Source organism: Vicia villosa, linkage group LG6 (genome assembly GCF_029867415.1).
Source record: "Vicia villosa cultivar HV-30 ecotype Madison, WI linkage group LG6, Vvil1.0, whole genome shotgun sequence".
Taxonomy (NCBI): Eukaryota; Viridiplantae; Streptophyta; class Magnoliopsida; order Fabales; family Fabaceae; genus Vicia; species Vicia villosa.
This window is the reverse complement of record NC_081185.1, coordinates 130,170,826-130,198,254: the sequence shown is the minus strand read 5'-3', so window position 1 is coordinate 130,198,254 and position 27,429 is coordinate 130,170,826. Positions and strand designations below refer to the sequence as shown.

Genomic DNA, 27,429 nt, shown 5'->3' with positions numbered 1-27,429 from the left:
TGTCAAATTGTCCTATACCATCAATCAAAGGCCACTCATTCTTCACTCTTGTTATTCACATGCTTATGCTATTTTTTATCAAACAAAATCACAAAAAGGGAATAAAAATATATTCTCACCATTCCTTTTATTTATCACATTAAATAATATATCTTTACCATTTTTTCAATTCAATTCAACACTAATTATGTATTTTTCAATAAAATCATTAAGTATTTTTTAAAAAAAAATTTACTAAAAAATAATAATAATAACATTAAAAATAACAAAACTTATTTGTTGATTTGATATTTATAAAAAGTATATTAAAAAAATGGAAAATGAAACGTAGAGTAAAGAAGAAAATTGATTTGACTTGGACCAACTTTTAGAATAGACTTGGACAAACTTAAAGCAATTAAAGATTGAAAGTCATAAATGTAAACTAGTCAAAAAAACTAGAGTAAAAAATACTCATAAAATATATGTTGAAACTTTTAAGTAGTACTATATATTAATGATAAACCTAAAGTTGAAAAAAATAAATTTTTTAAATAAAAACCTCCATTTTTTTCCTTCAAAAAAATCTAAATTATTGTTGAATCTACAAGAAAGAAACATACATACCTTAACCATGTTCTGAACTCCATCATGCTACTGAAATTTGGAAACATTTGTAGTCAAAAGACTACAAAAGTATTTTTCATTCCTATGAACCTGCTTATTACATATTTACATAAGGTCATTGAGATATTATAGTAACATGCACAATTGCATGTATACTATATGTTATATAAGACCCTAATGTAATATAATATATGTGACAAAAGAAAAATGTCAAGAAACGATTTCTATTGACATAAATTTATAGAACAAGGCAAGGAATTCCAAGATATAGGATGAAAAATCCAAATCCAAAATCTTGGACCAACAAAATTCCTATGTACTCATAAGTTTAAAAACTTGGGAAATAATCAATGTTTCAAAGTTTACTTCCCTCTCTAAAATCCAAAATAACTCTATCAATGGTGAATGTATAATTGTTATTTTCTATGCTCAAGATGAGGAGGAGGAAGGGGGATCAATCTTCTATCATGTAAATGTTTGGTAAAAACATGTTATCGCTATTCTTCCTCTCCGAAACTAGCCGCGACTCTATCTACGACCGTTATTAGCCCATTGCCGGTTGTGATTTCCCGGTTTGAAATTAGTGTTTCGCTGGCCAGCTCCTTGCTTTGGAAGTTCATTGATTTCCATAACTTGTATAGTCCTTTGCCTCTTGGCTGCAAGCAATTAACAAACAATTTCATCGATTAGTTATGATAAACCGAATAATGTGTTCTAAGAAATCATTGTGTCGGACAACTTCATCAATGACTCACCGTTTTCAGCTTGTTGATAACGCTCTTGAAGTTTCCGCTTGGTAGCTTCGAGCTTATCAGCATCACTTAAGCATTTGGGCTTCTGAAACACAACAAATTAATGTCAGGGACAACGAAAAAACTTCAAAATTTTAATAGTCGTAAAGCTTGTTTTTTTTGCTTACCTCTTGCTGAGTATTGAGAGGCCTCTTTGGCACAGTACCGTTCTGAGCTTTCTGCTGCGGCCTCTGCTCTACATTAGGTTTCCGCTGAATGTTCGAGTTCATTGGTCTTCCGCGGCCAGCATCAGCAGCTACCGGTTTGTTCAGCCTCACTGCAGCCTCAGTCTTCTTCATTTGCTGACTCTTGTTGTCATTGGCAGGGATTGCGGTTGCGTTGAAAACCGGGAAATTCCTCTTGTCCTTAACTAGAGTGTCCGAAGCCGGCTTTCTGCCATTCTCACGGTTCTTGTTAGAAGGTCCACTCTTACGAAGATCTGAAAAAACATTCCACATTTACAATCATCAATATAAGATGAGGGGAACTCAGATTAAGAACCGTACAGAAATTGAAAATTGAACTCACTTCCGTCATCATCCATGCCATCGAAGAACTTTACATCGTTCAAATAGGACATACAACACAAGGAAAACACGAACTCAGTTTCAAATCTATACAAGCCTGCGTAAAGTAAGTTCGAGTAAGGGAAAAAGGACAATACCTGTGAGAGCTCCATTGCACCGGGTTGAGAAACAAAGAAAGCCCCGTCGTCTAAAGGAGGTGATGGAAGTCCTCCTTCCTCCTCATCTTCTGCATTCTCAACAACAGACGGATTTATGGAATCCGGTGTGCCTCCTTCTGAAGGTACAAACATTCAATAGCAATTTTCCGACATGAATTAGTTTTGAAATCAAACAAAAAAGCGGGTGACCATATACCAATCATTACCACACTAAGTTAGATAGTAAAATCTCTACCTGCGGCAGGTTTCGCTGTGTTCCCCTTGACCCAGTTATCGACCATTTCTTTCCACCCACTAAAATGTAAAAACCATAAAACAAGTTTAGAATTCAAGTTGTTAGGTACAATGATAAGAATCAAAAAGAATAATCGCTGGCCTATCTAAAGATTATCATCAATGTTAACATAAACGACACATGACTAACTACGAAATTGGTTCGAATTAACTAAGTCTTATAACTAAAGACCATTATTATAGGATCAATGCATCACTCTTTCAGATGGATCAACATAACAGCAGCGATTGTACAAAATAAACCATGATTTATAGATGAAAAACTAAATCATACTCGATGAGGACCCGGGCGAGTTGACGGACATCCTTTGATCCATACTTTCTGAGAGGATTGACAGCCTTTCCAATCTCAGTTGACTGAAAAAGATAATTTCAGACTATTAGACAACATTCTTAAAAGAAAACAAACCGAATTGTCCTAAATCAACACTGAAAGATTCAATTCAAACCTTAAGAAGATCCACAGAGATATGCATCAGTTGAAGCCTCCTCAGAGACTCAAACAGCACCGAGTCAGACTGTAACAACACGAAATGAACAACATCACTAATCAGCGATCACACAACACACAAACGACTTCAACCTTCAAAAAACAAACACGATAGAAAAAGATTATACCTCATCTTCATAGTTATCGAGAACACCTTTGATCCTCAAAACCTCAGCAAGAAACTCAGATTCTGCTTCGAGCTCATCCGTGAGAGCTTCAGCGTCTCCAAAGGTGTAATTGCTGACGGGATTCACTTCCACAACTCCATTATCTTCCCCACCGCAATTTGCCTTACTCTCCTTACTCCCACCATTTCTAACAAAACCTCTCTTGCAAACCTCATCATTCTCATTACCAGAAACCGGTGTTTCAACTTTCTCGCAGTCCTTGCAACGATTCAGCATGACAGAAAACAACCTCTCAGCAATCCCATCTCTCCTCAACTTAAACTCCTTCGGACAATCAGCAGCAGCAACAACAATCGCATGGTCAATTATATCGAAAATATCCGAACTCGACGACCTAAAGTAACTCCTCCACTGATCAAGTGACCCAGACTTCATCTTCAACAATCCCAAAACAACAAAAACCGAAACCCCAAATCTACCCTTCAACAGCAAGATCCAAAAACCCAACAAAAACCAATCACCCAACAATCAAAATCCGATTTTTTTCATTTCATCGATAATCAGTTCTTGATCTTCAATCACCCTGAACAAAACAATGACGAAGAAACAATCAAAAATTGAATCTTTTTCTAAATCAAAGAATCGCCAAATTCTTAATTTCATTTTCTGGGGTGCCCCATTTTGGTAATTTTGATTGGATCAATGTTCGGCAAAAAATTGAAATGATGATATGGTTTGGGTTGGGAACAGAATCGGTAACAAAAAAACAATAAAAACAACACACACGCGTAATAAGTATCTATCTATTCGATAACAAATAACGTTGTGTGTTATGTTTATGATTGTAAAATCTTTTGTTGTTTCACATTTTTCTGGTGTTATAAAACACCAAAAACCTCCAAGACCCTTTTTTTTTTCTATTAAAAATTAAAAAATAAAAACAGAAAAAAAAAAAAACAGCTTTTAAAAAAACCGAGATATTTAAGGAATAAACAAAGCACCCGAAAATGATCAAGAAACAGCAGATTCAGTGTCACATGAACACAAACAAAAACATAAACAAACACAAAACCTTAATCATACTATGTTGTTGTCACAATCTACCTATGCAGATTGTAACAAATTGTTTACGTAATGTTGCACTATTGAGGTTAAAAAAAAACAATACCGTGTGTTTGATCAAAACTTGGTTCTTTTCAATCTCTTCCAACAAGAAGTACTTGAGAGAGAGAGAGAGAGAGAGAGAGAGAGAGAGAGAGAGAGAGAGATTGTGATGATGTGTTTTGACTTAGATGAAAGCACAATTTGGTTTGCAAGAAGAGAAGAAAAGATGTGAAGAAAGAGAAGTGCTATGTTGTGTCTCTTTGTGATCGTTTTCTTTTTTCTTTTTTTTTTTAATTTTCAAGAATATAATTAATATATTTTGGCTGTCAAAAAAATTAAAATATTTTATTTTATTTTTTTAATTTGACTAATTTTAATTCTATTAATTAAAAGAGAATTTTTTATTATATTTTATATTCAGGAAAGTTTCTTGCCATATAAATAAAAATATACTAAAGAATAATATTAAATAAATGATTATAAAAATATTTTATTTTATATTAATAAAAAAAGGAATTACTTTAAACTTTTCAAGATATGCGTCTTATCAAATCCAGTTTTTTAATTGATGTGATTTGATTATATTATTGTTTTATAAAAATTATTTTTTATTAAAATTTTTTATTAAAATTGTTTTTTATTATATTTTTAATTGAAATTATTTTTTATTAATATTTATTAAAATTATTTTTTTATTAAAATTATTATTTTTATGAGAGAGTAGGTAGTGAATGTGGTGCGATGTAGATAGGGTCGAGAAAGCGGTTCTGAAGAAACGAGTTAAGTGGGGCCCTTGACTCAGTACTGAAATTCAACTGAGTTTTCAAGAGTTTAAATTTGGGTTCAAAATTTTTATTTTTATTTTTTTTAATCCCTTATTTTTCGAGCATATCCAAATCTTTCTGTTTAGATACGATGATTACCAAAAATATTTACTCTATCTTTCCATATGCATATTATTCTAAGTTTTTTTTGAATTCTTTTTTATAAAGTAATTTTTTTAAAGTTAATGTTTTAAGGTTATTTTAAATTTAATTTTTTAATATTATTTTTTTTATAAAGTCAGTTTTTTCTTAATGACCAAACTTTAAATACAATTATACCTTTTTTTACTCATTATCTCTTTCCATTTGCATATAATTTTAAGGTTATTTTGAATCAATTAAAAAAATATATGTATTGAGAAGAACTTTTAAATGTTATCTGATTTTATATATTAGATGCGTCGACTTAGTGATAAGGTCTCGCAATCTTAAAAAATATTATTTAAATGTGACTAGAATTTTGAAATAAAGAAGATATTTAAGATAATTAATTTAAAAATCTTATATACCTTGTGTGTTTAAATAAAGTACAAATTTTAGGTACAATTATTTTAAGTGTTAGTTCTTATTATTTTTCAATGAAAATATGATAAGTATAATTTTCTCTTATACATATGCAAATTTCTCTTATTTAATGAGTGAAAATAGGAGAAATTTGCATACGTGTAAGAGAAAATTATACACTTGTCATATTTTTATTGGAAAATAGTAAGAACCACACCTAAAGAATTATATCTAAGTTTTGTCCTTAAATAAATTGTCTATTGTAGTTTTGTTGTAAGCTTAATAAAAAGGGAGAGTTATTAGGTTTTGACTTAAAAAAATACATTCATTCTAATTGACCGAGCAAATTATTGCACTACAAATTAAAAATCGTCAAAAACAAAAATGATGAATCTGTAAACAAATTCACAGCATCTATGTTAATAGCATAAAACGGCAAAATAAATGTCATATTTTAAAAAAATACTTTCCTTATATGACATTTAAAATAAGTAGATGTCATTTAAAATAAATGTCATTTTAAAAAAAATTATTTGTTCCAAAATACTTGTTACTTTAGGTTAATAATGTAATTTCAATTTTCATCTTCTAATTATATCATCTAATTAATACTCTTAATTTTTTGTTTTTTCACTTTTGCATTAATGTTAATTCAAATGTACCAATAATTTATAATGATAATTTAATAAAATTATTATTCTCTCTTTCATTTATTAAATTCTTTTAATATATGCGGAAGTGTCAAGTAGGACATATATTTTTGAATGGAGGGAGTAATAAATAGAATAAAAATACGTAAAAATAGGTATGGGTATAGGCTCGAGTAATTACTCACTAAAATAAATGAATATTTGTGTGGGTATGCGCATTATAGTATCCACCTCGTCTCATACTTGCACAATATATATTTATATATTTAAATTTATATTATTATATAAAAATAAATGTATATCAATTTTTTAAAATACATTAATGTTAAATTATTATATATTTAATCTAAGTGATTGTTTATTTCATAATTCAAAAATAAATTTTCTAAAAACTTTTTAATTTTCTTACAAATTTAAAATGAAATGATATTTTATATTTGATAGATAAATTTATTATAGAATTTTATAGATAAAAATATATGTTAAAAAGCAAACATGTCATCGATTTTTTATGAAAAAACGTGAGAGGAAAACAAAAAACGTTTGAATTTAAAATAGGAAAAATAATTTTGTGAATTAAGTAAAATTTGAGGACTTTTTCCAACCACGGGAATGAGATTGATACTATAATACCCTATCCAAACTCTGTCTTGTCGTATGTAAGAGCTATATTAGTCAGTTGATAGTCATGTAAACTTTTATCAAATATTTATGACATTAATCAACTACAAAATAATGAGAATGTTAGGTTGTTGTCGGTAAGAAACTTCTTGCATGGCTTGAGTACAATGTCAAAAGAGTAAGGGACACAACATTGTTGTTTGGATGCATTAAAAAATAAGCAATGATTCTCACATTTTACATGAACAGGTGTGAGTAAGAAAGTTAGTTCATGAGAGTATGATTCACTTTATATCATTGAAGATAGGCACGCTTACGAAAAAATCTAAGGAAAAGCTGACATTAAAGTTTGGAGGAAGATCAATTTTATATGCCTACACGAAACTAAGTGGACATGTGAAAAGGAGGGAAAATTAGACAACACAAAATTTAAGTTTTGCTACACCAGAAAAGTTACATCGAGAACGGGGTGTGGGTTATTATGGACAAGAAGTGGAAGAAGGATATTATGGATGTGAAAAGACTATGAGATAGAATTATAACCTTAAAACTTGTAGCGGAACAAAATACCTTTAATTTTATTAGTGCTTACGCACCTTAGATCGGGCTAGCATAACACCTTAAGGTAAAATTTTGAGAGGATTTAGAAGGCTTACTTTAGGATATACCCTAAGATGAAAAGTTTTTTGTAAGAGGGGATCTAAATGGAAGGAGTGTAAAAAGTGTGTAAAGAGATTTTATGGAAAACCTAAAAAAAAGAAAGCGGTTAATATTGCATATATTTTAGCTATCTAAGATATGTATGAAGCAGTATCGACTAGTGTGTGGACACAAGGTAGAGATACAAACGATTTCCTTATTATAATATGTCTTCATCAAGGTTCAGCCCTAAGTCTTACATTTTTACTTTAATTTTGAATTTTCTCACGAATCACATCTCAGAGCTAGAAGTGAGATGCATGTTTTTTACAGATGATATAGTCCTACTCGGTGAGTCAAAGGGATTTAAATTAGATGTTGGAGACTTGGAGATGAGATTTAGAAATGCATGACTTTCGCCTAAGGAGAAGTAAGACAGAGTATATGAAATGTAAGTTGAACAAAAGGAGAAGTGTTTCTAACCTGAAAGTGAAATTCAAAAACCATACTATCCCTCAAGTCACACGATTTAAATATTTTGGATTCGTAATACAAAACATTAGGGAAATAGATGAGGATGTAAGCCATCCAAATCAAACTATAAAGATGAAATGGATGAGGGCTAAAGTTGTTTTATATGATACAAAGGTACCGCTTAAGTTAAAAGGAAAATATTATTAGTCTGTGGTAAAAAAGATTGTGTTGTTGTACGAGACAAAATGTTAGACGGTTAAAAATCAACAAAAGAATAAGGTAAGTGTAGCAGAGATGAAGATATTTTATTATATGTGTGGTGAGACTAAACATCATAAGATTAGAATGATAACATTAATAAGAGTGTTGGGGTAGAACCTATTTTATAAATGATGGCGGAAACTAAACTTAGATAGTTTGGGTATTTGGGGAGAATATCTGTAGATTTTGTGGTAAGGAGAAAAGATTAGATGGATAAAAGTTAAATACCTATAGATAAAGGAATAATCATGACACTGAATAAAATATTATGGAGAAAGTTAATCCATGATCCCAATTAGTGAGATAATGTTTGATTGATTGTTCATGTTGTTGTTGTGTGATTAATTAAATAACATAGTTTGATCATTTGAATTTGAAGTGTATATATATATATATATATATATATATATATATATATATATATATATATATATATATATATATATATATATATATATATATATATATATAGATAGAGAGAGGGGAGAGTAATTCTATTCATAGCGAATACATGTATCACGAATGTTTCACGAATTCATAGAAGCCGTTATATTTAGAATTTATTAAAATACATGAAAAGATGGGGGAAGGAGGGATGTTGGAACAATTAATTTTTGTGTTATCTGTTAGAATTTATTAGAATACACGCGACAGTTGGGGGATGGAGGGATGTTTAAGCTTTATTTTTGTGTTATCATGATGTCGTCATGATGATTTATTTCGCGAGACTTAGCATTTTCCATATATTTATGTTTGTGTGTTGGGGGGGGCGTGCTTGCTTGCTTGTGTGTGTGTGTGTGCGTGTTTTCCATTGTGGAACTAGAATTAGTGTGTATCGATTGAAAAGGATCTTAAATCAGTGGTACTGATCTCTGATGCGGTGGCACAGGGTGGACCTAAAAGGTTAGCACTCCAACACCCAAGTTAGTTCAAAAGCCGAGACAAGTGTAGTAAAAGTGGAGATTAGAAAATTGTACAATTTATACTTTGGATTATTCTAGTCAGGCTTGCATAAGGTTGGGCTTTGGCTTTGCGCATTTGGCCAGCCCAAAATAGCTACTCCTGAGGCTTTGCCAGGTGGAACTAGTCGAGGAATTCTTTGAAGTCGCGGTCGGCCTCCAATTTTGGTGTCTAACATTGGGGAGAAGTGGAAACGTTTGAGGTCGATTACAAAATCACTATGAGACAAACGTATTAAATGATTTCCCATCATTTGAAACGTTTCGTCGATTTTCCTTTGTGTGTCACCTGAGGTGATCAATTTAGGGTATGGTGCTTCCTCCTAGTATACTAGAGCGCACTTGAGTTTTTTTGCGCTCCCTAGAATAAATCCAGTTGTTGATCTTGCAACTTCCCACTCCAGATGATCTGCCCCGTTGATTGTCTTCGCCGATATATGATACCCCATAAGTCTGCCTAGTGATTGCTATTTTTGAACAAAGCTTCCATCCTCCTACTTGAATTGCTCAGTACATTTTTGAACTTCTTTTCCAGCTTCTACTTCAATATTTTAAAGTTATCTATGGTCTAATTTGTGTGTGTTTAATATGTTTTTAAATTTGAATTACAAACAACTTTTAGTTTATTTGTTTTATTTATTTTCAAAATAAACACATTTTGATGCTTCCTTGTTGTGCATATCATAATTTACGCTACGAGTATCAAATTGACACGTACAAGTAGGCGTTGGTAATCTAAAAGAAAAATATACAAGTTTTATGTTGATGGCAATAGCTAACTCAAACTTCTAACTATTCAAATATTTCATTTTTCGTACTAGACTTGTGGAAGCAAAATTTATTTTATGTTTTATGTTAGACCATTTTATGTTTTCGGATCGGATGCTCTTAAAGCCCAAATCTTTGTTATACTTATTCTAACTTTAGGAATTAGAATAGGGAGGGGGAATCACAAAATTTATAATACAACTTTGTTTGAAGCTTTTCTCACATAGCCAACTAAGCTTCTCTTTTAATTTGATGTTTCATCACTTCGTCAAAGCTTGAGGTTTTTATGTTATATCTTTAATTTCATTATTGTTATTCCTTTTTTATTATTTTTTTGTATTCTAATACTTAATTTAAATGCCGGTAAATTTGATAGGATTTAGTTTGTTAAAAATTGATTTCTTAGGGCATAATTGATAGATTATAGTGTTAATACGCTTAAGTGCTTAACTATAAATCATTGTTAATTATGATGCTTTATCCAATTATAGGAATTCAAATTCACATAGGGTAGATTGAAGTTTACGTAATGTACTCTATATTCAAACAAGAATAGAATATATGTTAAAGATTAAATTGAAGAACCGATAGCTTAGAGTTGTTAATTTAATGGATCAATTGATTTTCACTCATACTTATTTTGTCGAATTTCACTAAAACTAAAAACTCCCCTTTATAAATTTATTGATTCTAAAATGTAGGTAATTGAATTAGAAGTCCTTGCAATACAACTTGAGTTGCTTCCCTAAACTAAATTTTTATTAACTCGTTTTTTTACTCATGTGTGACAATGGTTTTTTCTTTGAACAAAGCTTCCACCCACTCACTTGAACTTCAATTTCCTTATTAAATTATGTTTCTATCATGTACCCTCCTTAGCTTAAGTTTTTCCTATCTTTATTAGTTCTTTAATTGCATTCAATATCAATGATAGCCCCATAAGTTTGTCTAGCAGTTTTGGGAGTGATGATTCTTCCTTAGTTAGGGTGGAAGTATCTTCTGGTCAAAACTCTTAGCACTTAATCACCAATCAACTAGTCCCTGGGGACAAATCTATAATTTATTATTCTGATTCGAAGAGACTCTCTAGGGGCTTGTTAGATGAGGGAGCTTCACCAGGGGATTCCTCTTTTGATGCTTTTTTCTTTGATGACAATGTCAAAGGTGACTGCGTTATCACTTTTATGCACATCGGTGGATCCAACCTACGGAATCAAATACGGCTAGGTAGACCCATCGATAGTGGGGACTCCTTCCATTTTAAGTGATCAGGTGGATGTAAATGCAACCAACATTACAGTCGACCATCTTTTTGACTGACCGGTCCTTATAGTGGATCCAGAGAAAAGGATATGCAACACTTTTGAAGGGTGTTATGTTCCCTTTTAAGAGTGTATTTTCACTAGGATAAACATGCGGCTGTCTTTGTCTGAATTTGAGGTGGCGACATTGAAATACCTGAAGGTTGTCCCCTTCCAAACCCAACCATGCTCCTAGGATTACTTGAAGGTGTTCCAATATTTGGTCGAGTATAGGTCTTGGAAACCCTCTTATCGATTTTTCTTCAGTCTGTTCACTATAATACACATTTCTCAATATAACTTCCAGAATCATGGAATTATTGAGTTGCGTATGCACATTCCCTTGTCCTGCCATTTCTATGAATATTTGGGCGAGTTCCGGGGTGCTTTGTGCTGGTGAGGACCATCACTCGGGATGCTCACTTTTCCTTCTACTCTAGCCCTTCCAAATATTCTCTATTTTGTAAGGGTATGTTTCTAAAATACTAGGCTTGGCCTCTTTTATCCCGAGCCTCGCTTGTATGGTGTCAACTAGGATTCTCTAACTGATGAAGAAGTCATGATGAAGAGGGAGCTGGAGTCTCTTTACTGGGGACTTGGTTATAAAGAGGGTTCATTCCTATCCATTTTCGTCTTCCTTTCAGAGGAAAAAGTCTATTGATCCCTTATTATGGAGTGCGCGGCCGGTCGTCAGGAGAGGAAAGATTGTGATGACGGGGTCAAGTCCCTTTTGTTTTGCCATGGGTGTTTGTTCTTGTAGATAAAATGGATTCCTTTTAAAAGGTTTATGATATTTTTGCTTCTCATGGTGTCAAACCTGGTCCCATGACTCAGGTTGTAGCCCATCCTATTATAATGCTTGTTGTGTCTGCTACTTTATAGTTCTCCTCAACCGCCGTTGGAACTGACCAACCTCTAACTTTCAAAGTTGATCTGATTATGGAGGATCACCTTCAGTCTCCTTCTGTCCTAGAAATGAGAGGTCAGATCAAGTTCAAAGTCCCTTCCAGTAGGAATATTCCTTAAACGGGCCGGTATATCCAAGAGTGTTGCTTCAGGATCTCCCACCGCTTTCCTTAAGTTTTTAGCCATCCTTCCTGTCTGGATTTTCCACACTCTCGAGGAAGCTACTTTCAGAATCTTCAGGAAGAAGATAAAGTGGAGATTTTCCCAAGGCTACCTTTTACACCTACCAAGAGGCCTTTTAGCTTTCACTGACTTTTGTTGGTCTGGGAGATGTCCTGACCATGGATAATCCTTCAAAGGAGGGAGATACCTTTAAGGGTAAGTGTGAAGCCATGTAAAATAAGTGCTCCAAGTTTCAGGAGGAGATGTCTGCTCTTCGAGATAGGGTTTTCTATGAAAGGGATTTCTAGGAGGAGGCAAAGATCCACTACTTTCCTTCTACTTTAGTTGTCCGGGTCACTGAGCTTAAGTCTTCATTAGATTGAGAAAAAAAGCAGCATAAGGAAATATTTATGGCTGTTGAAGAGGTATATTGTCATGCTTATGAGGCTACAGCCCTTTAATAGGAGAAGGAGTCATATGCTGAAAATCATAAGGCTCTTGATGACCTGGTTAGTCACTAAGTCCCTCTAGCAAACTCTGGCTAATGTGTCTGGGGCTTTTGATTAATCAATTGAATAGAAAAAAATCTCAAACTCAATGTCTCTATTCACCCACATAGAACTTGATCTATTCAAGGTTGTCTGGGATAAGGCTTTGGTGGATACCCGATGTGCAGCGTCTTAGAGCGAGGAGGCTTAATTTCATTCTTTTTATATTTCTTTAAAGTTAGCATAGTGTTGTGCCTATACAAAAAATATTTATATTTTTATCTTTCTGTTTGATGCCTTTATTTAGATTCTTGGGCATGATATGATTTACTTAACTTCTTTGTGGTTCTCCGGTCCACCTTCTGAGTTGTTGGCTTCCGGGATTTCAATTAATTTGTAGTTTCTGTTCTTGTTGCAACAAAACTTGCTTATTGTTTCTGCACTTTTGATTTCGTTCATCGTATGTGTTCTATTGGCATCTAGCTTGTCTACCAAACTCTATGGTCCCGATCGGGTGACGTAAAACGGCCTCGGAGCTTCATCTTTATTAGCTCCAATTGGGAAGAGTTAGTTTCATCCTCGAGCATCACTAGTAACCGTCCCCAGCCAAAGGTAGGGTTGTATTCCATGTCCCCAAATTTGTACTAGTTTAGGAAGGACGTCTTTGGGATCCATCTCCTATGCTCTTAGAGTCGCTAGTTCCTAAGAAGCGGGTGTGTGAGCTACGCTTGAAGCATATCCACCACATAAGGAATCTTCCTTGGACAAGCGACTTATGCCATACTATAGAGGGTTGTAAGTACTTTTGTGCTTGCAGTTTTTCTCATAGTTAAAAAATTAATTATTGAAATCACACAAAACTTTACATAATACATATCTTGTCGAGATAACCACAAAGGAAGTGTATTATGCCTTTCTCCAATTTTTTCTCCGACTGGCCGCATCACCGAGGAGTGTTACTATTGAAGCATTTATCGATCAACTTCACCTTGCAAGGATATATGTCCTGAATGTCGTGGGTGTGACCCTCATCCTTAGATGTTCGATGACTGCGACTATATATTAAGGCGTTCCTTCAATGTTCCTTTGTTCGTGGGGTGTTGTTGGGTGACAAATTTCTTTATAGCTACCTCGCCTGCCCATGGTCCTAGAGGCTAGATCATCTCTAAGTGAGTGTTATCGATTGGCTCTTATGAATGGTCAGTTGAATTGTTCACCCCTTTTGTTTATTTACCCTGGGGGTCAACGTCAGTCTATAGAAATCCTCCAAAATTCAACCAATGGTCTGTTCGAAAGGGGAGGTCAGAGACTACCATCATGGGTGTGGTTGAACTAACCTTAAAATGGCTTACTTCGAAATTACCGTTGAAGAAGCGTGATTAAATTTCTTGAAGGTGGCTTCTTCAATACATTCTTTCTCGGTTGGCATTGATTGGTTTTTCTTTCCAACTATGATATCTCCTAGTAAATTGGCGAAGCCTTCGTGCTTAACTACATCACTCTCCTAATGAGTACGTCTTTCTCTAGCTCGCTTCTTTTTTATTGATAGTGTTAAATATGTTCTTAAGCGAGGGCAAGTTATCGTCTCATCGAAGGCCAATGGATATCCACCATTGTATGTGTTCAAATTTGATTGGCGAAGATGTGATTGCTCGATCACATTGGGTCAGAAGTTGTTATGTGACTATGTCGTTTATGAGGACTCTCATAAGTGTTCATCCATCGACGATGATTGTGATAACTATAAGCAACTCCGCATTCAAGGTTTTATTTATCTTCTCACGACCTTAACATCCCAACGCCACTTGATCCTTATTTCACAGTTTATTATCAATTGTTGTTTGGAAGAGGTGCTCCGATGGCAGATCATCGTCAAATTTCGGTGAGTTAGGAATTTCACTAACAACGATTAATTGAAGTGGAACAAATCAGAAGATATAATAGGGCTCTTCATTGCAATGTGTGAAATGATTGTCTCATTCTCTAAATTCCGACATAGATCTAACTTTTGAACGAGGATGATCTATTTGTGAATTTTTGCGGGTTTCGAGAGTCAATTCCCAAAGATGGCGCCATTGTTCCATTGTGGAACCAAAATTAGTGTGTATCGAAGATTCTCATATCGATGGTGCTGATATTAGATGCAATGACACAGGGTGGACTTGCAAGGTAGCAGTCAAACGTTCAAGTTAGTTTATAATCCAAGATAAGTGTAATAAAAATGTACCTTAAATCTCACACGTACTGACTTTATACGTTGGATTATTCTAGTTGAACTTACACAAGGTTGGCTCTTGGCAATCAACCGACCCAAAAAACTATAAATATATATATATATATATATATATATATATATATATATATATATATATATATATATATATATATATATATATATATATATATATATATATATATATATATATATATATATATATATATATATATATATATATATAGGGTTTTACTACAATAGACTCACTTGTTTTTATGAAGGTCTATTTTAGCAACATACACCTTAGGGTGCATTTAAGTATTTTCTTAGTTAAAACTTACTAAAACACACCTTCATAAAATTAAGTGGGAGTATTATAGCAAACCCCTGTGGGGTTTGCTATAATACACCCACTTATTTTTATGAAGGTCTATTTTAGCAACATCCACCTTAAGGTGCATTTAATCATTTTGTAGTTAAAGCTTGCTAAAATAGACCTTCATAAAAACAAGTGGATCTATTGTAGCATAAGAGAGAGCATCATTTGACACCGGTGTCAAAGTATTAATTTTGACACCAAATTCTATTTGTTTATTATTATTAATCTAAAGGTTAAGATATATTCACTTATAACTAACACATGGGTTTTTTAAGAAAATATATCTTAACCTTTGAATGGTTAAGAATAAAGGGGTAGGATTTGGTGTCAAAATAATATATATATATATATATATATATATATATATATATATATATATATATATATATATATATATATATATATATATATATATATATATAATAGAATAATTGTATTATAAAAGATGAAATTATAAAATATGTGTTCTGGACTGGGTCAAGGTTAGGCCCAACATAGTTTCGGCCCAGTAAACCTCAGAGGCCCAAGTTTCTCTGTGGTCCACCTCAGCGTCTGGGGTGCCCACCTTAGGCATGCTCGGCAAGACCGTCTTCACAGACCATATAGCGCCCGGCAGGACTGCTCCCCACGAGCCAATTGACGCCCGACACGAGTACTCCCTCGCGAGCACCACTCGTTGCCGAGGACCCTGCTCCTCGCAGGGCTCCTTCATATCCAACCCTCCGAGTAATGCGGAGCCAACGTGGCCCCTAAAAGACCGCGTCTCCCTTAAACTTCGGAGCGGTTAACCAGGACAGAGGTCACTCACACACCTCCGATATTTCCGCTCAGGAAACCTGGCAGTCTCCTAGTTGGGCTTGGGAGTCCAACCCAGTAGCGAGATCATGGCCCAGCGCTGGGGGCTATAAATACCCTCTTTCACTAGAAGGTCAGGTATTCACTTCTTTCTAACCTTTAGCTCGTACTTGCACTCCTTTGCTCGTCTACTCACTTTGGCATCGGAGTACTTTGCAGGTACACCCCCTCCTCTTTCCTAGAAGATCCAGTCCGAGCAGCCAGCGACGATTCTTCTGATCAGGTACGATCAGTGGTGCCGTCTGTGGGAACATGAAGGAATGGTCGGGTCTCAGACTCGACGGCTCCTCACGGGTCGTCTCGGCATGGCGAGCCTTCTTGGGGGACCTCTCATCCAAGTTCACCCGAGGAGAACCAGTCGAGCCCGAGTTATCTCCAACACCCCGGGCTTTCTTCTGCCGGAGCTTCTTCGCATCCTGAGTCACCATCTTCAAGAGCTTGTCGTCCTTCTCAGGCATAGCATCTGAAAAAGGGAAACAAACAGGTTAGCGAAAACACAAAACAAAAAAGACAAAACAAAGTAAATAACACGACCTAACAACGCCCGGGTCTCCTCGGGGCTCCGACAAGATAACAGGGCCTTAGTGTTAATAGCCTGCGGCTCCACCTTCGGCACACCATTCTCGTCCAAAACAGGGTCTCCCTTCTTCGTCACCCATTAAAACATGGTAAAACCGTCTACGTACTTGCAGAGGGCCGAGTACGATGCTGTATCCTGCTCGTCCAGATCTCCATCCTCCCAAGCATAATTTTTCGGGGGAGATGAGAAATGGCCTTTCCACCAAAAGAACGGGAACGCCGTGCAGAATTCCCTCACTACTTGCTCGTCCTCATCATGCTCTAAGTTGTCGGCCTCGTCCCGCACTTCCACCATATCAGACACAACAAAATAAGCGGCCGGGCTGCGCGGACGGACGAGGAAGTATCGCTCTTTGAAACCTTTCACCGAGTCGGTATACATCCCAAAAAGTTTTCTATCGGCATTTCTAAACGAGCCCCAGCTATATCGCCCGTCCGCCGTCTGCCTTTGGACACGGAAACATCTGCCGAACAGGGCGGTCGTAGCGCCAATACCCAAATAATCACAGACGATCTCGGATGCCCGCATAAAGGCAAAAGCATTCGGATGCAATTGAGACGGTGCCAGAGCAAGAAACGCCATCAGAGAAGTCTGGAAGCCGGTGAAAGGCAGCCAAAAACCAAGCTCCTTGAATACATGTTCATACATAGCAAAATTGTCCCCGTCAAACCGAGAACATATGCGCTCGTCTTGGGACGGGCAACCTATTTGGTAATTCGGTGCGTCACCCGCTCCCAGGACCTCGATTTCTTTGAAAGCCCCATCTAAAGACTCGATATATCGAGAGACGGCCGCCAAAGGCTCGTCGGCTACCCAGTCGAGCTCGACCGTGCAGTCATAACTGAATAGCGGCATTGGGGAAATCCCTCCCTCGGCGTCCGAACCAGGGGAATCGGCATGGTCGTCTTCGGCTGCGGAGGGCGTATTTTGAACTTCGACGATTTCAGCATCGGAGCTACTCGCCGTTGTATCTTCCGATCCACTAGCCCACGAGTCAGATTCCGAACTGGACCCCGAACTAGCACTCGAATCAGATTCACCTGCACGCAGAAGGGAAAAGTGAATTCGACAGTTCATCAAATCCACCCTTCCACCGCAACGCAAGCGAAAGGGTAGAGCAGGAGCAGTAGAGCCCCCGGCTAAACCCCCATCGAGGAAAAACGCCCGTCAGCCGAGGACTCACGACAGAACTTAATAAAGGGGATATGACGACGGAAATCGGACCTAAACGGAGCCACGAGGACCTAAACACGAACATCGTCTAATCCACAAACTAAATCCCGGGCATCGCTTGGATAACCCGAGAAGTAACGACTGTGCATAGGACTCAGCCGACATAGATGGCGAGGACCGCGAAAGTAAGAAATCGCAAGATCCTCAAACCCTACGGGAAAGGCATAAAAACAACGAAGAGGTTCGCGAACTTACTTGTAGACATAATGACGATGGCTAGGAGAAACTCTTCGGTGAATGGCGGTTAACACGACGAACAATAGGACGAACAGCTGCTTCCGGGGGTCGTCTGCCTGGAGCCGAGCAAGCGAATAGAAAGAGAAAAGCGCCTAAATGTGGGGACTCACCCCTTTTTATAGGAAAGAGGCTCGGAAGGCGAAACGTCGCGCCCCCTGACAAGCGCCGCCTCCTAGACCCTAGGCCATCATTACCTATACCACATCAGCGTGTGTCGCACACGCGCGACTTTTTCGTTCCAACCCACAGATCGTTCTTCCGAGCACATCTGGTAGACGAGGATCAATCCCGCCGGGAATCACCGAAGTCATGGAGTCCGAGCATCATCAAAGTCACAGCTCCTTGACCAGAAAGCTCCGACTTGGGGGGCTCCTATTCTGGACTGGGCCAAGGTTAGGCCCAACATAGCTTCGGCCCAGTAAACCTCAGAGGCCCAAGTTTCTCCGTGGTCCACCTCAGCGTCTGGGGTGCCCACCTTAGGCATGCTCGGCAAGACCGTCTTCACAGACCATATAACGCCCGGCAGGACTGCTCCCCGCGAGCCAATTGACGCCCGGCACGAGTACTCCCTCGCGAGCACCACTCGTTGCCGAGGACCCTGCTCCTCGCAGGGCTCCTTCATATCCAACCCTCCGAGTAATGCGGAGCCAACGTGGCCTCTAAAAGACCGCGTCTCCCTTAAACTTCGGAGCGGTTAACCAGGACAGAGGGCACTCACACACCTCCGATATTTCCGCTCAGGAAACCTGGCAGTCTCCTAGTTGGGCTTGGGAGTCCAACCTAGTAGCGAGATCATGGCCCAGCGCTGGGGGCTATAAATACCCTCTTTCACTAGAGGGTCAGGTATTCACTTCTTTCTAACCTTTAGCTCGTACTTGCACTCCTTTGCTCGTCTACTCACTTTGGCATCGGAGTACTTTGCAGGTACACCCCCTCCTCTTTCCTAGAAGATCCAGTCCGAGCAGCCAGCGACGATTCTTCTGATCAGGTACGATCAATATGTATTATAACTTTTTTATTATATGCACATTAAATACATAATAGAATAAATGTTTATTTTGTTATGGGTTAAATATTTTTGTGATCCTCCTAAATATCTCATATTTCACTTTTAGTCCTTCAAAATATTTCTTTCAAATAATGGTCTTCCTAAAAAATATCATCTACACTTTTGATCCCTCCTTCTAAAATTGCTATTCGAGTCATTAATTAGTAAGCAGTTGCTAAAACCGTCCCTAATTATATTGCTAAGATGTAGAAGGGATAAAAAATATAGATAAAAATTTTAAAAAGAATATTCTTTAAAAAATAAATTTTGAGAAACTAAAAAAATATGAAATATTTAAAAAGACCATAAACATATTTAACTTTTTGTTATCCTATCTTATTTTTATTCAATTTTTAACATATCATATATCACACATCAAATAAGCTTTAATATATTTCATTTTTAATTAAAAAAATTAAAAAGTGTTGTGAAGTACCACCCACAAGAAAAGTTATAAATGTATACATGTAAATTTTTTATTCAATATGATGACAGTTTAGATAAAATCTTCGGCCTGAACAAATATTTATTTGAATGTGTATTACTAAAATACAAATATTTGTTTTTTTTTTCTTATTTTAATAGAATTAAAAGGTAGTGTATTGACAATATAAAATAATTTTACACTGTCATCCAATAGAGAGTCATTAATTTGCTATGTCATTAAAGTTTTTTTTAAATAAAAAAATTGTTTAATTAGATACATGGTAGTGATTGGTTGACAATGTAAAAATATTTTAGACAGTACATCACCCCTTTTCTCTTTTTAATATGAGTCCCTTTTCTTTTTTTAAAATGAGTGCATATTATAAAATTAAATAATTTAATTGAAATACACTGACTGACGATGTAAAGAAGTTTTACATCGTCAATAAATCACAACCGTTAATTTGTTGGAAGTGTTTGACTTTTTATTTTTTTTTTTTTTTATAATTGAGTAGTTGTGATACATTGATAGTGTGAAAATTTTTTCACTAACAATGCATAACAATTAAACTAAAAAATAAATCCAAAAATTATTAATTTATTTTTTGTAATATCATATAGTTAACCTTGAATTTTATAAACAAAAAGACAAATTCCTATAAAGATGACAACCGAAAAGAAATAAAGAGAGTATCTAAAATAATTAAATTCAAGAATCAAACTTTAATTATTAATAATACAAAAAATATGATCAATTTTTTTCATTAAAAAATTGTTCAATTTATATATAAAAATATATTTTTTGTCAAAAAAATATGTTCAATAATACAATTAATTTGAAATTAAATAAAGTTTTTTGAAGAGCCTTACAATGAAAATTCACACTTAAATTTTAAAAAATTGGGATTCGTTGGTTGAAATTTATGCCACAATCATTTGTACGTTGCATTTACCAAACATAATAAACTATTTTAATAAATTATTATTGAAATAAAATGTTGTTACTTTTTCAAAAAGAAAAATATAATTGATGTAACCTAAAATTTTATAAACAAAAAAATGAATAGAAAGAAAGAAAAATATTTAAAATTTAGAATTGAAAAGAAACATAGAAAATATCTAAAATAATTAAATTCCAGAATCAAAATGTAATTATAGCTAATACATACATTTTGATTAAAAAACACTATTAGTCTATAAAAAAAATTTAAAAATGGAGAAGAATTTTTTATTTTTATTATTATTATTGATAGTGGTACTAATTATCTTTCTACAATTTCTCTCATTTGATATTTAAACTATAATAAAGTCAAACTCTTAGTATTATATTGATATGTCACTTTAAAAATTACTAGTTTGAAATCAAAACAAACAAATTACTTTTAATAACTTATTGTTGAAGAAATTTAACCACCACTATAACTCGATCATCTCTTCTCAGAATAAGAACCATTGAACCTGCAAAATAATAAGTCATTCCATAAACCTGAGGCGTGTAAGTACACTGTCCTTAAGGATTTATCCGCCTCATAAGCGCAAATCCCCCAGGATTCAACAGGCTCTTCTCAGATTCTTAATAAGACTCTGAGGAATCAGAACAACAAGAAAAATATTGACCGGGAGATGAAACCAGGAAAAAATAAAGGATAGAAGGAAAAAGAAACTTGGTCATGTTCTTTCATCTGATATAAAAATAAGGGAGTTATTATATATGGGAGAGAGAGAGAGAGAAAGAGAGAGAGGAAAAATGAGTCAAGGATTGACTAAGTCAAGTCAATCGGTTACACATCATAAATAAAATGAATAATAATTAAAAAAACTATTTCCTCATATTTATCAAAATTATTAAAACTTTTGAAATATAATCACAAATTGCAACAATCCCCCACATATTTCAAAAGTTCAAAAGAAAATTAAAAAGTAATTTCCTGGATTAACATCATGAGTGTGATGCATCAAACTAGTGTAGCAAGCTATATGAACTAGTCCTAGAATGATAGTACTTAACATACAGTGAAGTTGGTGTAGCAAGCTATATGAACCAAAAACACTTTACGTATGTTAGAGGTCTACCACCCACATCACACCCCCACAATTCTTGTTGTTGACGCTGTGGTGCGCTAATAGGCCATGCGCGTGCCTGGTTATTTTCATGAGTGCTCTAGAGATTTCGCCAAGATCTCATACAAGCGGCCCCACTCAACACTCATATAGGTGATTTCATCAAGTGTATGCTGCAAATCATACACCACCAATAAAGGATATGAAATTCATTAAAAGTTATATAAACTTATCCTCTCAATAATGCAGTGTCTAGCACTTTCTCACTTACACCATAGAAAAAGGACACAAGCAAAAATTAATTGTATAATTTTTGGTGCTAGCAGAACTAACAATTGACTTGTTCTTACCCATATGAACCTTTTTCATGGGATCTCCAGTCACAAAGGTTGGGTTCCCATCACTTGTTAGTTTCAATTGGCTTAAGTCCAATTTCCTTCCGATGTGTTACAAATTTATTTCATCCTAGGGATTTGTCAAAGGATCAACTATCATCTGACTTCATATAAATAGAGGGTATTACCTCATTATTCAGTAGCTACTTTAATCACAAAGGAGGAAGTCACAATTTTTCTTCCTAAAAAATATTGACTAAGACGTCTCTAAGTCAATGAATCTCAAATATTACTCAAGTTTTAATATTAAACTTGGTCCCCATAATTAAATTTATACAGGTCTGCTTATATGACTTATAAGCGACATCGTTATTTCTCTATAAAAATAAACATAAATCTATTTAAGATTTTACTATAAAGGTGTGCTTGAATGTTTTTCGAATGACAACACCCCCACAATGAAAAATAGTTTCACATTTAGTTTTATTCTCATTTGAATCATATATTAACATCAATGTATTATTGTAATACATTGGATCATCCACTATAAGGAATATCACAATTTAAATTATCATTCAAAATATCTCATGTGATTAAAACTCACTGTATAAATATTTTTCACAATACTCAATAAATAATTTTCCAATAATACGGAAATTTTTTTTTCACATTGAGAACAATATCATCTCAAGTTTCTCTAATTATTATATCTTATAGACTTCCCAAAAATATCTCAATATTAATAATAATCACATTTATAATTTATTTTTTCATTCATATCATATATTCAAAAATGATTTAATATATCAATAAAACAAAATATCTCAAATAAAAGTATTATATACCCCACAATAAAATGTAATCGAGCAAAATCAAAAGTACACAATTTTTATACTCACAAATGCTTGAGTCATAACAAAATATATATTAACTCTACACTTTTACTCAATTAATTATTGAGATTATATAATATTAATTTATATTTAACTAAAATCAATAAGAATTAAATACTAGATTCAAAAATCATTAAAATATATTAAGTGAATAAATATATCATCATTAGCATCTAAATTAGTTTTAATATCACAAATAATTCTTCATAAATAAACCTAGCACAAAAACTCCATATAAATAGGTAGTTCATATCCATTCAATCACAACGGAAAAATATGCTTCAAAAATTTCGGAGATGTACCACTTTTGATACTATAACAAAAATGGTCTAACACTCCAACCACAATACAATTTCAATCACAAACAAAATTATATTCCTTCACAAAATAAAAAATATATTTTAAATATTCTCAATATTAATATTCTTGCAAAATTAAATTAAATACATAATGTGTTTAATTCATAGAATTATAAAAACAAATTATTCAAAAAATAAGGTGTTAGAATTTAGCCCGAAATTTTATAACACATATAATCAACACATGAGCATTATAATATAATTATGAAAATCATAGTCATTGACTATCACGGCTCTATACAGTTTAATTTTAATTTAGATATGTAATTGATAAATATAAAGTGGAAACTAAATCTGCATTTCATAATCTTTATTTATTTATTAATAATTGTCTTTCTATTATCACAAAATAAATCTATTAAATATTAATCATAACACATTTATTTTTCTTTAATATTTCATTCACAATCAATATGTAACTAATGTGAGGAATAATTATAATAATACCCTACAATATATTTTTAACGGTCTGTTTTTAACGGTGATAAACTAGTCAAAGAGAACCTATTTATTTACTTTTATTATATAAAAGAAATATTTTTATATGATAGTATACTATTAATACAATAATGGATATAATAATTTACATTAACATCTAACGCATAATATCCAAAATTTTAGATAACAAATAATTCTCAACAACTACAATAAAATAAAATTATAATAATACATTAATATAATAATTAATAATATACAATTAGACATAATATAATAATTTATAAAAAGTATTTAAGAAAAAATATCGTTAACTTTAGTTACGACATATCATCCAAATAAGTAAGTAATTATCACCGGCTACTAACAATACGTTTTTTTTTTTTTTTTAATAACAATACGTTATAATTATGTTGATCACAAAAAAAATGATGTAATTAATTTCAATTAAATATGAATTTTGCATATGTTTTTTTTTTTATTATTAACTCCTCTTATTATTTGATTAATATAATAATTAAACAATAATGATAAAGATTTATGTTAAAAATAATAATGCTAAAGAACACGTACGATACTCATCAACAATAAAATTAGGTGAATCATTCTAAGTTTATATCACAAGATTTCATTATATATTTTCATGATCTATGACATATAAAAATAACCACAAGTTAATTAATTCGTTTTTAACTTTATTTAATTAATTTTTATATAATAAATATTTTATTTTTCTTTTGCACAATTCATAAGCAAAACAAAAATATTATCGTAGAAGAAAAACTTACTTGGATTTCACAGAGTCAAATGTTAGAATTTTCTATTATGCTATCATCTTTTTCTCTCACGAAACAAAATCCCTTCCAAACCTTATACCATCGTTTTTACTACTAGCAAAAATAAATCCTTAAGATTGTTGAAGAAATTTAACCACCACTATAACTCGATCATCTCTTCTCAGAATAAGAACCATTGAACCTGCAAAATAATAAGTCATTCCATAAACCTGAGGCGTGTAAGTACACTGTCCTTAAGGATTTATCCGTCTCATAAGCGCAAATCCCCCAGGATTCAACAGGCTCTTCTCAGATTCTTAATAAGACTCTGAGGAATCAGAACGACAAGAAAAATATTGACCGGGAGATGAAACCAGGAAAAAATAAAGGATAGAAGGAAAAAGAAACTTGGTCATGTTCTTTCATCTGATATAAAAATAAGGGAGTTATTATATATGGGAGAGAGAGAGAGAAAGAGAGAGAGGAAAAATGAGTCAAGGATTGACTAAGTCAAGTCAATCGGTTACACATCATAAATAAAATGAATAATAATTAAAAAAACTATTTCCTCATATTTATCAAAATTATTAAAACTTTTGAAATATAATCACAAATTGCAACAGTTATTACTAAAAGACGTCAATTAATTAGTAAAAAAATATTAATATTATTTTAAAAACTTAGTTATAGTTTTTTATTTAAGAATTAATCACCGTATTTTAAATTTAAATTTTACTGTGTTCGTTTTTAAGAACGGCGACAAATTAACGTATAAGAACTTTTATAAAATTTTAGAAATAAAAAATATAAATGATATGTTATTAAAAATGAATATATCATCAATTTTCATTGTGAACAGGGGCGGAGCTAAGGCCCAGTTAGTCCGGGCAGGCGTCTGGGCTCAATCCTTATTTTCTTTGTACTCCTCTAATTTAATAGTTGATTTTTAGACAAAATCCAGGGCAAGATTATGGACAAAATTAGTAAAAATAAGGTGTAAAAATTAAAACAGATGAATAATCAATGATGTAAAATTTTTGCCCAAACTACATAAAATTTCTGACTCGACCGTTAATTGTGAAATGTGAAAAGAGTGTGTGCATTCAAAATTTCAAATATTATACCATTGAACTAGGCCAAAGGGCTCGTTTAGTTAGCCACAATTTAGTACCTGTGGAGTTTGAAAAACACAAAAATGTTTAAAAAGGAGAGGAAGTAACTGTCCATAAGACAATGGTAGCCACTAGCCATTAAATCCATCTATTGGACATAGTTCAAGTACAAGATTAAAATAGAGCGATGTTATTCTACCCCTTTATTCATTATCCATGCTAACAATTATCAAAATTTGGATTGTGTTTGTTGTTATTAGTTAGTCATGACATTCTAATAGGCGCTGCATTAGATGATACATAATTGTTTGTATCTATTGTTCACTCATTTTCTATTTTCATTCTTCAAATATATTCGCATTTTAATTTGAAAGATTTGATGAACTTCAAAGATTTGATGAACGTCAAAGAATTTATAAGTTTCATGCAATTTATTTAGCCCATAAATATTCATTATTGTTCCCTTACGCTGAAGATGGTTATAGATCGAATGTGAGACATCGAGATAAAAATTTTGACAATTAAAATTTAGAAAATCAAGAGGAGGTAGGAATATAAAATATGGATCAATCATCTGAAAAAGTCACAAAAATGAATAAACTTGCCATAAAAGAGTGGTTAGCATTTTTTTGAATCAAAATAACTTTATTACCAAAAAAATAGTGAAGTACAAACCGATCAAAAGATCTAGGTTAGCTTTTAGTACTCAATCCAAACCAAACGAGCCACGAAAGATATTGAGATAAAAAAAATCTTTTGCAACAATATTTAGTGGATGGATTTATCTTGATGGAATATGAAAGACTTAAATAGATAAGAAAGAATCAATTAAAATTGAAGGTTGAGAAATATCGTAGTTTGAGTCAGTACAACAACAATGATCAAACACAATGTACACATATGGGAGAAAAAGGTTGTGTTACCTTCAACGTATGCTAGTAGTTGTAGATACATGAATCATTTGTACTTTGTCAGAATGATAATATGCAGTTATGTCAATTTTTTTAATCTTTTCATTAGTTTCGCATGCAATCATAATTAGTCTGAAATTTAACATTTCCTTAGTTCAATCAATGCATTTATGTCATATATAATATTTAGAGTTTTTAAAATGAAATTTGAAAATCTTTTGTAGGATTTGACGAAGAAATGTGTATTGGGAAAGGTGCTTGCATGGAAGTTCTAAGCTTATGTAATGAAACTTAAAATATTTATAATTTGTCTGACATTATTTTTCAGACATATTCACATTTTAATTTCAAAAGAGAGATTTTTCTCATGTACGCATACTTATTTTCTTGCATCTCTCAAACAAATACCAAACTCCAAATGATTTGATCATATCATTTATTCTGGGCTGACCAAAAGGCCCAATAATTATGGCCCAGAAAGTCTAATGATCCACCGTATCACATACAGAGCAAGTATGTTATCCTAGTCACAAATACATGTGATCTCAATCCAATATCCATCAGACGAATCTCCGTATTTCACACTAATAGATCAGGAAGCTGTTATAACCTCCATATTATACAAGATGGAGAGTGTGTCATTTCTTTGGTAATTCAAATTCAAATCTCATTCACTTCATCTTACTCTCATGTTGACTTGGGCGTTGGAGTGATAATTTTGTAGGATATCCCCTCTTCCACCGTACCAGAAGCTCAAGTCCACCATTTTAATCCACGCCCACTATTCACCTATCATCTCTATTTCTAGTGCGGAATAATGGTGTCGTATATAGGAATCAGCATCTCATTCCCGCATTTTTTACATTTGAACATTCATCTCTTGATTCACTAGGATAAAACATCCTCAACCTAGAGATTC

General features: G+C 33.5%; 1 protein-coding gene across 2 annotated transcripts; it reads right to left on the bottom strand.

Moving 5' to 3' along the window:
• Nucleotides 1–881: 881 nt before the first annotated feature.
• Nucleotides 882–4,331, bottom strand: LOC131610000 (probable mediator of RNA polymerase II transcription subunit 26b). 2 transcript variants are annotated; one of them, XM_058881850.1, is made up of 10 exons: nucleotides 4,163–4,331; nucleotides 2,995–3,577; nucleotides 2,826–2,894; nucleotides 2,651–2,733; nucleotides 2,318–2,376; nucleotides 2,062–2,198; nucleotides 1,926–1,953; nucleotides 1,526–1,836; nucleotides 1,362–1,443; nucleotides 882–1,262 (listed from the first exon to the last, which is right to left on the bottom strand). In XM_058881850.1, the coding sequence occupies exons 2-10, from the start codon at nucleotides 3,427–3,429 to the stop codon at nucleotides 1,135–1,137; spliced, it is 1,332 nt and encodes a 443-aa protein (XP_058737833.1). In that variant the 5' UTR covers nucleotides 3,430–3,577; nucleotides 4,163–4,331; the 3' UTR covers nucleotides 882–1,134. The 2 variants fall into 2 exon arrangements, with proteins under 2 accessions (XP_058737833.1, XP_058737834.1); XM_058881851.1 differs by lacking the exon at nucleotides 4,163–4,331 and having other exon boundaries at nucleotides 2,995–3,891.
• Nucleotides 4,332–27,429: the final 23,098 nt, after the last annotated feature.

What these genes read in the sequence shown, in the direction of transcription:
- LOC131610000 (XM_058881850.1), bottom strand. Translation starts at nt 3,429, where the DNA reads ATGAAGTCTGGGTCACTTGATCAGTGGAGGAGTTACTTTAGGTCGTCG. An exon ending in CTCGCCCGGGTCCTCATCGA is followed by an intron (nt 2,377 to 2,650) that starts GTATGATTTAGT and finishes TTTACATTTTAG; the next exon opens with TGGGTGGAAAGAAATGGTCG. An exon ending in CTCTCAATACTCAGCAAGAG is followed by an intron (nt 1,444 to 1,525) that starts GTAAGCAAAAAA and finishes GTTGTGTTTCAG; the next exon opens with AAGCCCAAATGCTTAAGTGA.